This window comes from Telopea speciosissima, chromosome 5 (genome assembly GCF_018873765.1).
Source record: "Telopea speciosissima isolate NSW1024214 ecotype Mountain lineage chromosome 5, Tspe_v1, whole genome shotgun sequence".
NCBI classification, from domain to species: Eukaryota; Viridiplantae; Streptophyta; class Magnoliopsida; order Proteales; family Proteaceae; genus Telopea; species Telopea speciosissima.
Window position 1 is genome coordinate 68,284,571 of NC_057920.1, and position 14,802 is coordinate 68,299,372.

General features: G+C 39.1%; 1 protein-coding gene across 2 annotated transcripts in view; it reads left to right on the plus strand.

Moving 5' to 3' along the window:
• Positions 1–5,392: 5,392 nt before the first annotated feature.
• The window catches only part of LOC122661085 (probable protein phosphatase 2C 44), a 53,705-nt gene continuing 44,295 nt past the window's right edge, over positions 5,393–14,802 (plus strand). Inside the window, exons 1-3 of one of the 2 annotated variants that reach the window (XM_043856404.1) lie at positions 5,449–5,467; positions 5,501–5,533; positions 5,959–6,210. In XM_043856404.1, the coding sequence (XP_043712339.1) occupies positions 5,462–5,467; positions 5,501–5,533; positions 5,959–6,210 (291 nt within the window). In that variant the 5' untranslated portion in view covers positions 5,449–5,461. Of the gene's footprint in view, positions 5,534–5,958; positions 6,211–14,802 lie in introns of both variants that reach the window. The other variant, XM_043856402.1, reaches the window with a different exon arrangement.

Below are 14,802 nucleotides of genomic sequence, written 5' to 3' on the forward strand. Positions count from 1 at the left end.
ATACTGAGGGAGGTCGCTCTTCTAGAAAATGCCCTTTTCTATTTGAATCCATGTGGTTTTCCCACCCCGAATGCAAAATGGTTGCATCTAAAGCTTGGTCTGTTCCTATCCCTGGTCGGAGTAGTGATATGCTGCACATTAAATCTTCTAACTGTAAATCAGTCTTCTTGGCTTGGAATAAAGACATGTATGGTAATGTGCAAAGATAAATTGAAGTTTTTCTTAAAGAGCTGGAGACCCTTCAGGATTGTCCCCAACTGATGCTATACAATCTTGTGAAAGTGAAATGGACCTTCCTTGTAGGGCCATTTTAGCGGTAAATGATTCTAGGAGTGCTCCTTGTAGTTGACCCCATCTTATCTTAGGACAAACCTATTTCGCCTTCTTACGTTGCCCTGTACCAAGATACATATCCAAGACCACCAGTCTATGTTGGATGGTCAAGCTCTCTCCAGGTATAACCTTACAATCTTTACATAATAGTTTGTCAGACCTTCTGATTAGAAAGAAATCTATTTGACTTGCATGTTGCCCACTCTTGTAGGTAATTAAATGTTCATCCTCTCTTTTTAAAAAATGTATTTGCAATGCATAGTTCAAACGCTATCACAAAGTCTAACAGTGATATCCCCTCTTCATTCCTCTCCCCAGCTCCATATCCTCTGTGAACCTCTTCATAGTCTCTACGATCTCTGCCCACATGTCCGTTAAGGTCAGCTCTAATAATAATTTATCTCCCTGACCAAAACCTTGCACTAAACCATCCATATGCTCCTAGAATTGTAACTTAACACTCTCATCTAATCCGCATGTGGTGTGTACGTGCTAACTATGTTGATAACCTCGTTGTCTAGCACCAACTTGGTAGATTTGATCCTATCTCCAAATCTTTTAACGTCCACTACTTCATTCTTAAGGTCTTTGTCTATAACTATGCCCACTCCACCTCTCTTGCTTTCGTCTCCCAAGTAACATAATTTGAAGTCATCTAACGCCTTGGCTTTGTGACCCTTCCATCTTGTTTCTTAAATACATGCACCATTAATCCTTTTTCTCCGCATAACATCTATCAACTCCAAACTCTTACCCGTCAAGGATCCGATGTTTCAGGATGTAAATCTAATCATACGCTTACAAACAAGATTAGTATTAAAGGACATGATATACGGAAATGTAAGGGATAATAAAAAAATATATAAATAATTAAAACAAATAATAGGATCCATGCAAAAGGGGGATTGGCTTGGTATAATATAGTGTATGTTGCCTACTTGACGCACCAATAAAGGTAAGAATATATAAAGGGTATTTAATGCATATTCACACAAAGCAAGATATCGAGATGTTACAATAGTGCCTAGAACTAAACAAATAATGTTGGAAAGCATAAAAAGTGGTTCAGACACTAGAATAAAAAATCTCGGAACCTCCCAAACCAAATGACAAGAGAATGCTATCAATATGGTGGTGCAAGGTGATTAAGCAAAACAAAATGAGATTAACAGGCACACAATGGCAAAATGTACATAGTAGCAGTTGCACAAAACACAAGTGGCGTACTTTAGGTGCACCACAACAGGAAATAGTAGTAATAGTAGCGTAAACAAGCACAACTATAGAATCGAACTAATTATGGGCAACAACCACAGCAATACAATTTCACCTCACACAATATAAAGCCAAATAGATGTTTATTTACCACAGTAGAAACTAATCGAAATCCAAACAAAACAAATGAAAAAAAATAGATGCTTATTACCACAATAGCAGCTAATTAGTTGGTTATTACCACAATAGAGCATGAAACCCAAATAGTATCCAAGCAGCTCTTCATTGGAAAGGTCCCAAAATTCTTAGAGCAATGAAGTATTGAAGTGGAGCTTGGGGACAACAGGACTTGGGTGCAGCCTAGGGTCAAGTATGTGGGAAGTTGGGGGTGAGAGGAATGGGGTGTGGTGGGGGGAGTGGTGCTATGCTGTGGGATAATTGAGGGTGGGGAGTCATAGGTTTAGGGGGAGTTGTCTGGGATAGGTTGAAGCGAGTGGTTGTGAGAGAGAATCGGGATTGGGGAGAAATCAAAGGTTATGTGGGTGATAGGGGGACAACAGGGGTGTACCTGGTTGTCGGGTTGTGGTGAGATAGTTGAGGGGACATAGAAAGATCTTCAAAGTGTGGGGTGGTTGTGAAAAAAAAATGAATAAATAAATCCGGGTGAGAAGGTAGCTGAGGAAGGAATCTGGGAGGAGTGAAATAGGTAGAGTAAATCTGGGGTGAGAAGGTGGAAATTGGAGTGGTAATCGTGGGTTTAGATCAATGGGAATCAAAGATTGAAGGTAGAGAAAATTTGGGGTGGGAGAGAGTGGAAATTAGGGGTGTCTGGTGAGACAGATAGAGATTGGATGTGAGAGAGATGGGGATAGAGTTTATTGTGGGTGGGAGATTTGTAGGGGATATAGTTAGTTAGGTGTAGGGATGGGATTGGGGTGCTATATTGGGGGTAGAGAAAAATTAGAGATGAGAGAGCTAGGGATAGAGATTATCAGAGGTGTGGGTGGGATCTTACTGACCTACAACGCTAGAGGTGGTCGGGGTAGTAGAGCCGTGGGTTTGGAGAGTGATAGGGGTAGTGCTACGTGGAGATGGAGAGATAATCGCAGGTGGGGGAGGGGGGTTACTTACTTGAGCAAGATATTTCTTCTCCACCGAGAGGCTAGGCTTCTCAAACTTTGAAGAAAGGACCCGCTGATGAAGCTTTGAGGGCCTTCGAAGTGAGCGAGAAGCTCCCTGGCATCCCAGGACTTGCCTGGATTTCTTTCGAGCAGTTCTTACCGTTAGAGATTGCACACATCTATTACTTTGCTCCTATGTTGTACTTAGGAGATCGATTTCATCCTATTTTATTTTCTTCTTATTTTTTATGTATGATACAACCTATGCTTTGCATAGATTTTCATATTTTTCTTGGATGCCTTAGGTAAGTTTTTCATGGTAGTTTTCATGCATATTGGTCTCACAATGGTTGATATGTTATGTTCACTTTTATGATAGATGATTTCTCATTTCCATTCCATGTTATAGATTTTTTTACCATTGCATACATGTAGCTTTGTTTATCATATTTTCATGTCTCGATGCACATCTTTTTCATGTATATTTTAGGATTTCTTTTCTACTTTCCACTCATGAGCACATTGTAATCTAGGGTTGTTTAATTTCTATGTTTAGGTTGCATATTTTTCTTTGTTTCCATAGTCTTGTTGTGTTCTATTTGTCATCTACCCATGATATTGTCATGATGTTGATGTTCTGTAATTCTATATATTGACATATTGTGGTCTTATCATTGATAGGTTTCTCGTTTCTTTTAGTAATACATGTTTTCTATTTCCTAACCAAGTAATAAGAAGACCGGCTTGATCGGGCGGACTGGAGTGCCTAATACCTTTTTCGGACCGTAACTTGACCTGTACTCGGATCAATGGACTGATCTATCCCCAAAAGGCATCATAAGAGAGTCAACTTTACATTATAGGTCCTAGACCCTCCCCTAGGTGGCGATTTTAACATTCAATTCACCTCTCTCTTCTCCTCAAAGAGGAATGAGATGGAAGACACGTGGTGATCTCCCACCATGTCATTATCCTCACACCAACCTACCAGCATACTCAAAAATAAACTGGGTGAAACTAAAGCCAAATAAAGAATAATATTTTTCTAGTAGAAAACTAGGTCCAAAATGTAAGTATTTCATGGTGAGGAGAAGTTGCAGAGGTGAGGAGATGAAGAAGAACAAGAGAGGAAGAAGACGGTGTTTCTTTCACAGTTCCATCGATCGGGGTTCAAGGGAAACTAGGTTATTTTTTGGTTTAAAACCCAAGCCGATCGGTCAGTTTTGGTTTATTGTGGCCAGTCGGCTTGGATATGATATAGAACAAACTAGATTATTCTCACTTTTGAATTAATTTGAAACTTATTTGTTGGATGGGGATATGGCCACGTGTCACTCTCACCGACCTGAGCAAGACAATGACAAATCTCTTCACGGCAGTAGAGGATCTGACTCCTGATTTTATAGATCACTGTACAAAGAGAGTAATCGGTCTAAAATCGTAAGGCAGAGCCGCATGATAGTCTTTTCCTCTTTTGATAATGAAGAGATGAGAGCGTGATTAATGCCAAAAGGTTGTTCTAAAAAAAATAAAAATAGTGGACAAACAAGACTATATTTTTTATGTTTTCGGTACGGACAAACAGGACTATGTCATTAGAGGTGAAATCCCAACTCCTTTGAAAAAATAAGGTGGGAACTCAGTCATGCGGTCATGGCATGCCGATATAAGAACACAAATACTGAAGACAGGGTAGAGGATATGATGGCATCGAACGCTAAAATGTTGGTGCCGATTCTAGGGTTTTGATCTTCGAATTGCTGAATTTTTAGTTTTTTTAAGGCCGAATCGGATCGGAATCAGTCAACTCTAGATTTCATTTTTTATTTTTTAGGAATTGAGAGTTTTTATATATATTTTACTTTTTCATATAGAAAATGTACCAACCAGGAGACTTGAACTCGAAAACTCCCGATGAGAATGCGCATGAAATGCACCGCTCACTAACAGCATTAGGCAGCTTTCGGTCGGATTCCGATTTTAACCATCTTCGACCGGCATCATATTCTCCTTTTCTGCCGCGTGGAAAAAGATCATTTAAAAACTTTCCTAGTTTTGACGAAGGAAGTCGGGCGAAGAAAATAGTAACTAGAGGAAGGGTCAAACAAAGAAACGAGGGAGGGAAAAGAAAGGAAAACGGGTGACGAGAAAGGGAGAGATATATCTCAGCCAACAGGACGAGAGAGAGAGAGAGAGAGAGAGAGAGAGAGAGAGAGAGAGGAGGGTTGGGGGGACCACACGGAAATCCAATCTCCATTCATCGTGTGATATCTGCCTCAGATATGACGATTCCTCAGACTTCAGAACTCTTTTCAGATTTTATTATCAAGTTTTGGTTGATTTGATCACCGGCCTACGGCCCTACTTCAAGTCTGCGCTCACTCTCTCCTTTTATTTCCGTCTTTCCTTCCAGCCAGGTTCATCCAGACGCTTGAAATTGAACGCTCTGACACTTCCTTTTTTCTTCCGTCCAACGTCCTCTCTCTCTCTCTCTCTGATCTTTTACTCTTTCATTTGAATACAGTTCTTTTCTTTTTCATAGCAATAGCATCGATTATCATACCTTCTATAAGTTGTGACTCTATAGATTTAACAATCCTCTTTTTCTGATTTATTATTATATTTTAATTGGTACGGAATATCCTTTAATCAATTCAGGAAATCCTTTGTTCCTTCTCTTTCTATGAATCTGTTTCTATGTTTATTTACTTATTGATCGATTGATTAAAATACATTTAATAAGAAGAAGAAGAAGAAGAAGAAGAAGTAGTACTGAGGCTTATGTTTGGGATATGGAGAAACAGTTCGTTTCCTACGCTTCCACTAACACTAGAAGGACAAACGAGTTCCTTAATATGATCAAGGTACATGTTAATTCCCGACCTTTCTCCTTTAAACTACAAACCCCACATCTCCTTCTTTCTTTTCCTTTTTTTTTTCCCCCTCTGTCTATTATCATCGTTTTTAACTTCGCTTTCCCTATTTCTGCTATGCATAGCAAGGTGCTCACTTTATAAACTACAAATTTGTTCTGGAGTATTTTTCTGAGATCCCTCAATTAGTGAATTGTGCATGATTTTCTCTGATGTTACTATAAGTGATAATCTTCCTTTCAAAAGTATAATAATATAGTATTGAAATATCTTATTTTTCTGTGCGAATTTTTGTTAGAAAGAAATGAAAAATTGCTTGGGTGTGTAGGAATTTCCTCTCTTGCAGTTGGATTGATTTCAATTGGGATGTTCCTGATGATTTTTCATGTTTCCATACTTACCGGATATCCTCGAAGAATGCTGCTTGTCTTAATTCCTCATCATCAGACACCGGGAAAGGGCGGAGCAAGTCCTCGAGTCACAGAGTCTCACATGGATTCCACCTGGTGGAAGGGAAATCAGGTCACGACATGGAGGATTACCATGTTGCGGAGTACAGGAATATAAAGAATCACGAGCTTGGATTGTTCGCCATCTTTGATGGACACCTTGGAGACCGTGTGCCAAGTTATCTGAAAGATACCCTTTTCAAGAATATACTTGAGGAGGTAACGTATATCCATCCTTCAATCTTCACTGCTTTCTGTTTTTTTTTTTTACATCACTTCTTAATGCTTTGATTTTTCCCCCTTTGTATTCATGTTCCCAGGTTATTAAATTAAAGAAGAAAAAGGCCAAATTAACTAGAAACGATACCATAATAGGAGATAAACTCCTAGATATTCTACCTTCTGCAGTTTCAACTGTAATGTCGTCCATGATTACATCTGCGCAAGAAACACAATTTGTTTTAGAAAGGAACATAGGACTTTCCTTGTTAGTGTAGTTATTTCAGTTGCTTCTAGCTTGTGGATGCTCTCAATTGAAGATATTGTTGGGGTTGGAAAAACAACCTTTCCAATTTTCTCTTTGCAATGTGAGAAACACACAAAAACGGTATGTGCAAGATCAACTAAAAATACAAAAGAAAACAATCACATACACAAATAAGAGGCAAGGGATTTACCTAGTTCGGCAAAACCGCCTACATCCACGGAGTGCGATTTGATACCCAAACCCAAGCCTCTATGGATACCCTTCTCTCATCTCCCATTCACTTTACATACCTTCACCTTGGCTCCTTGCTTAGTCCTTGTATACATGTTGCACCAACATTGTACCTCTTGGACTCTCACTTGGATCCTTACATCTTTGCTCAATACTTGGATCAACTCTTGAATCAACACTAGCATCACTTTGGAAGACACCTTTCTCTTTTATAAGGCTCATCACAACTTAGTGGTTTTCTCTCTCCTTAGAGAGAACCAACTAACTCTCTCTCTCAATGCTTGTTCAACAAGATTTGACTTTCTCTCTCCTTAAAGAAAGCCCACTTACTCTCTCCTCTCAATGCTTAATGTCTTAAACCAACAACCCACTTCCACTTTCGTGGAAGTTCCAACATTGTTGAAGATTCAACTCCTCCACTTGAAGACTTCACCTCCTTGGAAGACTCCACCTCCTTGGAAATCTCCAACACTTGGAAAACTTCACCTCTTCCACTTACTGGGAAGACCCATCCTCTCCATTAGCTCCATCTAGACCATTGAACCAACCCATCGACCGGTCTAGGTAAAAGCCACCAAACCCAACAATCTCCACCTTGGCTTGTATCGCAGCCACCTTGAAGACTTGTTAAAAAAAAAAAAAAAAAAACCATATTCAGCCACATTCTTTACCATGCACATCTCTAGTGCTAGTCCCTCGAATGGTTGAACACCCATCATTCCAGTCTCATTCTTCACCCTGCACATCTCTAGTGCTAGTCCCTCGAATGGAGAACCCTCATTGTCCCAGCCCATTCTTCACCCTGCACATCTTTAGTGCTAGTACCTCGAATGGAGAACCCTCACCATTTCAGCCCCATTCTTCACCTGACACATCTCTAGCGTTTGTACCTCGAGGCTCGAATGTCCAAACCTTCATCATACATTCCCCTCTAGTTCCTCGACCACCGTCTTTACTATGAGGAGGCATCCTCTTTCTCAAACCATGTTGTAGGAGTGCCAACCGCACCTTCCTATCCTACAACATACAACCTTCCCTTGGCAGTGTAAGGTTACTCGTCCATCTTTTTTCAAGAAATCTCCTCCATTACTCTTAATAACACCGTGCTTTCTCACCATCGACCCACTCCATCAACCCAAACTCGATCGCCAACCATTGGTTCTGATACCACCTGTTGGGGTTAGAAAATATTCTTCTCTTTCTAAGGCTCATCACAACTTAGTGGTTTTGTCTCTCCTTAGAGAGAACCCACTAATTCTCTCTCCTTAATGCTTGTTCAACAAGATTTGACTCTCTCTCCTTAGAGAAAGCCCACTCACTCTCTCTCCTCCAAAATTTTCGAAACGAGGAGACCGAAATTATCGAGATTTACGAAATTTCCGAAACGAGATGACCGAAATTTCCGAAATATTCGAAATATTGCATTTTTTCATATCGGACTTGCATTTCGTTTCGGACAGGTCGAGATACTCGAAATATTCGATATCTCGACCGAAATTTCGCGAGTTTTAGTACTATGCTTCAACCAACAACCCACGTCCACTCTCTTGGAAGTTTCAACATTGTTGAAGACTCAACTCCTCCACTTGAAGATTTTACCTACTTGGAAGACTCCACCTCCTTGGAAACCTCCAACACTTGGAAGACTCCACTTCTTCCACTTACTTGGAAGACCCATCCTTGTTGAAGACTTCACTCATTCTCTTTTTTTTCCATTAACTCCATCTAGACCATTGAACCAACACATTAACCGGTCTAGATAAAAGCCACCAAACCGAACAGATATTGCTATATCATGGTGTTCAAGAAGTGGAATTTGTTAGGGGAACGTGTAGAAAATATCTAACTGGGACTTTTGTAATTGAATTGGCTGTCCTCTTTGTGACAATTGCCATTTTGTTCCAAGGCTTAGAAACTTGAAACTCAATGTATATTAACTATTGTGGCAAAAACTTTCCCTAAAAGTTACTTGGCACATTTTTCTTTATCACTTCTTTTGGGTTTGTTAAAGTTTTGAGGATTCTCGGCTTCGGGGAGTGTCCCACCGAGAATATGTTTCCTAGTTTAGGAGAGTTTTGTTTCCTAAATGTAGTTAAGTGTTATTGGATTATAAATAAACTCAAGTAGAAGTTACACTGATACTATCGCTGGGTTCTTCTCCGTTATTTTGTCTCTCTACTCTCTCTCTCTCTCTCTCTCGTCTCTCTTCTCTTCAGTCTTCTCTATTTTCTATTTAGTTCTCTACATTTTTACATGGTATCAGAGCAATGAAGAAGAAAAAGAAAAAAAAAGGAAAAATCTCCTATAGATGTTGATTACTTTCTTCTACTACTGAACTCTGTCAAAACCTCTTGTTAATGGAGAATAAAAACAAGGATTTCTGTTGTTCTCTCTGCCTTTATTTTTTTTTTCTATTTTTATTCTCTGAAGATTAATGGTTGCTGCCCAGGAGATCGTACTCTGATCATATATTGGAGTTTTGGAGAATTCCTACGATTGGGGTTATGGTACCTCCTGTGTGTTGTTTTTCTTGAAGTGGAAGACTGCTTGTTGGTACTGCGATTGGAGTTTCTGTTCATTTCCTCTTCCTTTCGGTTTCAACCCCAAATACTGTCCATTGTGCTCTGTTTCTAGGTGGTAGCCCAGCCCCCTAAAACTTGAGTTCGACTCCTTGGTGTTTCATCGGTTTGGCCTGAGACTTCGGGTGTGTGATAGTGGTTGAATCCCTTGAGTGAGTGATGGATATCAAAGATGAGTGAAATAGTAACGTACCTGTGAAGTTTCGAACCCATCCAAGACTGTTTGGCTGAGTTCGATTGATTAAATACTAGGTCTGGTTTGCCGCTGCTGTTATCGGGCTGGAGGTGGAAGACAACCTCCAAATCGTGAGTGATTTTAATTTTTTTGTGTTCTTTTTACTCTTGTTTCCAAGATTGCCCCTATTCTTTTGTCCATAGTTTATAAACCCTTCGAAGTCTGACCCTTGTCAATAAATGGTAACTCCCTTTGTGACCCCTCTTCTTCACAAACCAAGTAATTACAATTCTGTCACTTCCCCTTGTGAATTTGATCTATTAACAGAACTGCCACTATCACTGTACATTGACCTACTCAAGTACTTGGGTGGGTCCACACCGAACCCAATTGGGTATTTTGATCCGGCGTCTGCATTACTTGGGGATTGCATGATGTAATTACAGAAATGCCATTGGACTTATATATTTACCATATTATTACTTTGGTGGGCCCTCAATTACATCAGTTTCGGATTTCCACTTTCTGAAGATTGGCACTTGCATGACAATTATTTGCTATTGTGAGGGGAGATTGGAAATTAATTTATTGGATCTTACTTGCATGAAAATTATTTCTATTGTATAGGGGTGAATTGGAGATTATTTTATTGGGATCTTGTTGCAGCTGTTCTTGATTGGATTTTTTTGTGGTGCTCATCTTTTGAGATGCTGATTATTGGTGCTCATTATTTGTCCACGTGTAATGATACAAGTGAGGGGTAGATTGAAGATTATTATTCTCTTATCTGCTATTGAAGATTGTTATTCTCTTATTTGCTCAAGTCATCAACTCAAGACTATTTTTATCTAAAGATTACTATTATTTATTTGTTCGTGTTTTCAACAACAATTTAATCTGTGAAGATGGTATTCAACAACTATTCATATTTATTTGGTTTACAACAACCTGATGTTGTTTGGTCCGCAGTAACTTATACTGCCTTTGTGGTCCACAATAACCTATATTGTTTATCTGGTTTACAACAACCTGATGCTGTCTGGTCCCTAGTAACCTATACTGCCTATCTGGTCCACAGTAACCTATATTGTTTATTTATCATTGGAACGGAAGAAGAATGAAATGCTTCATATCCACATATCGGAGTAGTAGTTCCAGTGGACCTAGATAAAAGGGAGGATTCAAGTTTTTGCTAATATTCGAAATATCGGTGTAAGTGCCAAACAATAATCTTTTGAGAATGAACCGCTGTATGAAATTCCCCTACCTTTATGAAGAATCCCTGATAACCAGGAATGGTGCCATGAAGGACCATCTATGTAATATGACTGTACGAGGAGGAGAATAACACATTCTTTGCCAGCATGCACGAGTCCGCAAAAGCCGTAGGATAGGAAAAGTTATCAACTAGTAGTTTTCACTGCCATTGTGGTGGCTCTGTTATCGGAGGTTTCACCTCTGACCTTTTACTCTTTGGACCAGAGGAACCTATCCCCCTTCATCCAGTGGCACAATTAGTTCAAATTCTTTCAGAAGTGAATGCTTTGGAATATTCCATTCTTGTAGCCAGCCACCGCTTCGGATCCTGCTCCACTGCAATTTCTGGTCCCAACTAACACTTTCTTTTTTCGTTAGTAATGGTTTCAGGTTTATAATGGATGTACCAATTGGGTGAAATGGTGTAGTATTGATTGAGCAAAGCCGCTCTGCAGTAGTGAAGGAGCGGCTTGTCTGTCTCATAGCAGGCAATTTCCTTTTTGCTGTCTACTTAATGCGCTCTACTGTATCTGCCACAGGTCTTATCAGCTTATGAATAGAATTGGAGAGCTATTTACATGTACATATACAAGAATTTAAATGTAAATTCTTTTAGAAAATAATTATAGATTGATCTATATCTATCCCATATCTTCATACAATAAATGAATAGGCCCATGTCAAAGATGAAAGCGATGCAATTATAGTGCAGCCGAGGCGTCAGTTCATATGAGTCAGATGAGTGCCCCTCAACCTACAACATTTGATTTGGAAACAGCATGGTGGATCACTAAAGATATATAATGAGTTAATAGAAAAGACGGCTCAGCAGGCTGAGCTACAGAAGTATGCAGGGCATGCCTGTGATATTGCCAATAAGCTTAAAGGGGCAAAGTTACAGAAAGAGTTTGAAGAAGCCGAGAGGCAGAAAAGCCTTCATACTGACTAGGGGCCTGCACTGATTGAGACTTAGAAGAAAAGAAGCTTTCAGTGAAGGATTGAGAAATTAGGACTTTCAAAAGCATTGCGGCGCTCTCATTTCGGCCTAACACCCAAGTTAGCATGACGGTCAGCTAAATGAGTCGCTTCCCTCTTCACATGATGAAGAAGAACTCTCAAAATATTGAGAAATGTTTTGGCTAGCCCTACCTCACCTATTGCTAGATCGCAAGCGACCTTTACTTGTTTCGCTTGTTTAGAGAATTTTCAATAAACTAGCAAGTTTAGCTTGTTGTGCTTGCTTCTATCTGACTAAGGATATTAAAGCCCATTTCCAAACTTTCTGGATGACCATCCTAGGATTGAGATCAGTGTCATTGATCCGTTTGGATCTTGGTCCATGATGGCCTTTTTAGTTGGATCTCTCTATGATTGGTGTAATGAAATAGAACCCTAAGTCTGATCAGCAGCAATGAAGAAAGAAGAAGAAGAAAGTAGAGAAAGAGAAGAGAAGAAAGAGAGATCGATTGAGAGGGTAACCTCCCTTACGATTTGGTTAAGATCAAATCATGGGGAGGGCAATGTTAGTTATAATATCAGCAGCAAAAGAATTACATATGAACTCCCTAAAATACCCCTAAGGCAATAGAATAAACTAGAAACACAAATAAGACTAAAATATCCCTTGAAACCTGTAAACTCTAATCGACAACTCTTAACACTCCCCCTCAAGCTAGAGCGTAGACATCACCGAGATCCAGCTTGGAATAACAACCCAAGAACTGAGGTCGAAATGAAGCCTTTGTAAACATATCTCCAAGCTGAAACTGTGAATGAACAAAAGGAGTAGTAATCATGGTTCAAGATTTCACGAAATATCGCCGATATATCAGCATATTTCGGAAATCTCGAGCCTACCGAGACAATATGGCTGGTCGAAATGAAAAAATACAATATTTCAACGATATTTCGTGAGATATCGGCAATATTTCGTGATATCACTAAGTATCGTCGAAATATTCCATTTTAACTTAAATGCTCATGTGACTATGGGTTTAAAATCAGAATTTCGTAAGTCTCAGTCGATATTTTGACTGAGACCTACATAGAGCTCTAAATCCTTCATTTTTTCCTCTTCTTCCACTCTTCCAAGCATCATCCAAGAATTGTTCATCCTCATTTTCGACGGATTGTCGCCGAAAACACGTTGGAGCCTCATCCAAGCACATCCTCCAAGGATTTTTCACTATTTAAGGTAAACCCTTTTTCTTTAAAACTAATTTTTTTGAAATTACTATGTTCAAGAGTTGTTAGATGGTGATGATATTAATATATGTTAGACACCGGAGGCCGATCTACAACCTCATGGTGTCGAAATTTTGTTTCCATATGTATTTTATTTTTTTAATTTTCTGATTTAAAAAATTGATTTTCCTACAACAAAAATAGTTATAAATTAGGCGTAATATAAATTGGATGGGGATCAATTAAATATATGTTCGACACCAATGGCCGACCTACGGCTTCACGGTGTCAAAAATATTTTTCTGCCCATAAATAATTATTTTTATTTTTGGAAATTAAGAAAAATATTTAAAAATTAAAAAAGGAAATAAATAAGGAAAAATATTAGGTTTTGGTTTGAAAAATCATGAAAAAATATAAAAGTAATTTCTACATGTTTTTGAAGTGCATTAGGTATATATTATGTTTAATCATTTCGGTTTTGTTGTGTTAGGTCAATATTTATATGAAAATTATTTATAAAAAATTGTTTTTAATTATGAGAAAAATATAAGAGTTAGGGGAAAAATATTAAATAGCTATACAATTGTTTTACTACTCTCAAAGTCTCAATTGAAGTACTTCTACATTAAGTTTTTAATCATTTGTTTTACTTACATTGTAGTAAACAAGTATTATTATGGTGGATCGAGAAAGACAACGTGCGAAAGGAAAGCAGAAGGTAGGGGAAAGTAGTCAACAGAGGGAGCAGAGAGAGCAGAGGCCAGCCAGGCAGCCTAGGGTTGACATTGCATGGTTACATGGCACTCCAATTGATGGGGATAAGAGAAAATCCCAATGTAACTATTATCACATGCAGTTTTTGGGAGGTGGGTCCAGTAGACTTAAACAACATCTGACTGGAGGATCTAAAGATGTTGTAGGTTACCATATGGTCCCTACTTAAGTAGCTAGGGAAGTTGGTGACAGTTTGTGGGGAAAGAATAAGAGGAAGGCCTAAAAGTTGAGGGTAAGGGAACTACTAAAGGAGGCAGTGAGGAGTTTAATGGGAGGAGGAGGACAATACCATGATGATGATGGTGATGATTGATGATGATGACAGTAATGACCCCATCTATGTGCCTGCTGATATACAGACACCACAAGAGGCTTGGGACTTTTAACGGTCTGTTTCAAGGAGTATAGTTAGTTTTCAAGAAGATTAGCAGAGACAGAGAGTAGGGGGTAGTGGAGGAGCAGACACATCTGGAGGTTCTAGAGTTGGGGGGTTGTTGAATCCTTTTAAAAGATCACAAAGTATGAAGGTAGCTCTAACACCTCTATCGATACCAGTACCACCATTAATATCAGATCCTAAACTACATAGGAAGAAGGGAAGCACTCAACCAAAAATCAAAAGAGTATGGAAGAATATGAAGGGGTTAGTGAAAGAGTCAATAGCTAAGTGGATGCTATACCATACCATCCTAGCAAACACCGCACAAGGCCCCCATTATGATACCATGATTGATACAATTGCAGAGGCTGGCCCAGGGTTCAAGGGGCCCACCCCATATGAGGTAATGAGTGTTTATTTACCTCAACAGAAGTCTGAGATTGATGAGTACATTGGGGAGATGAGGAGTATGTGGGAGACATATGGGGTGACTATAATGGTAGATGGTTGGACTGGGCCTACAAGAAAGTCCATCATCAATTTTATGGTATATTGTGATGGGAGGACAGTTTTCCTCAAATCTGTGGATGCATCCAAAGAGATAAAGGATGCAAAATATATTTATAGATTGTTGAAGGAAGTGGTTGAAAAAGATGTAGGAATAGAGAACGTTGTCCAGATTGTAACGGATAACGGAAGCAACTTTAAGAAGGTCGGTGAGAAGATGATGAATAACAGTAAG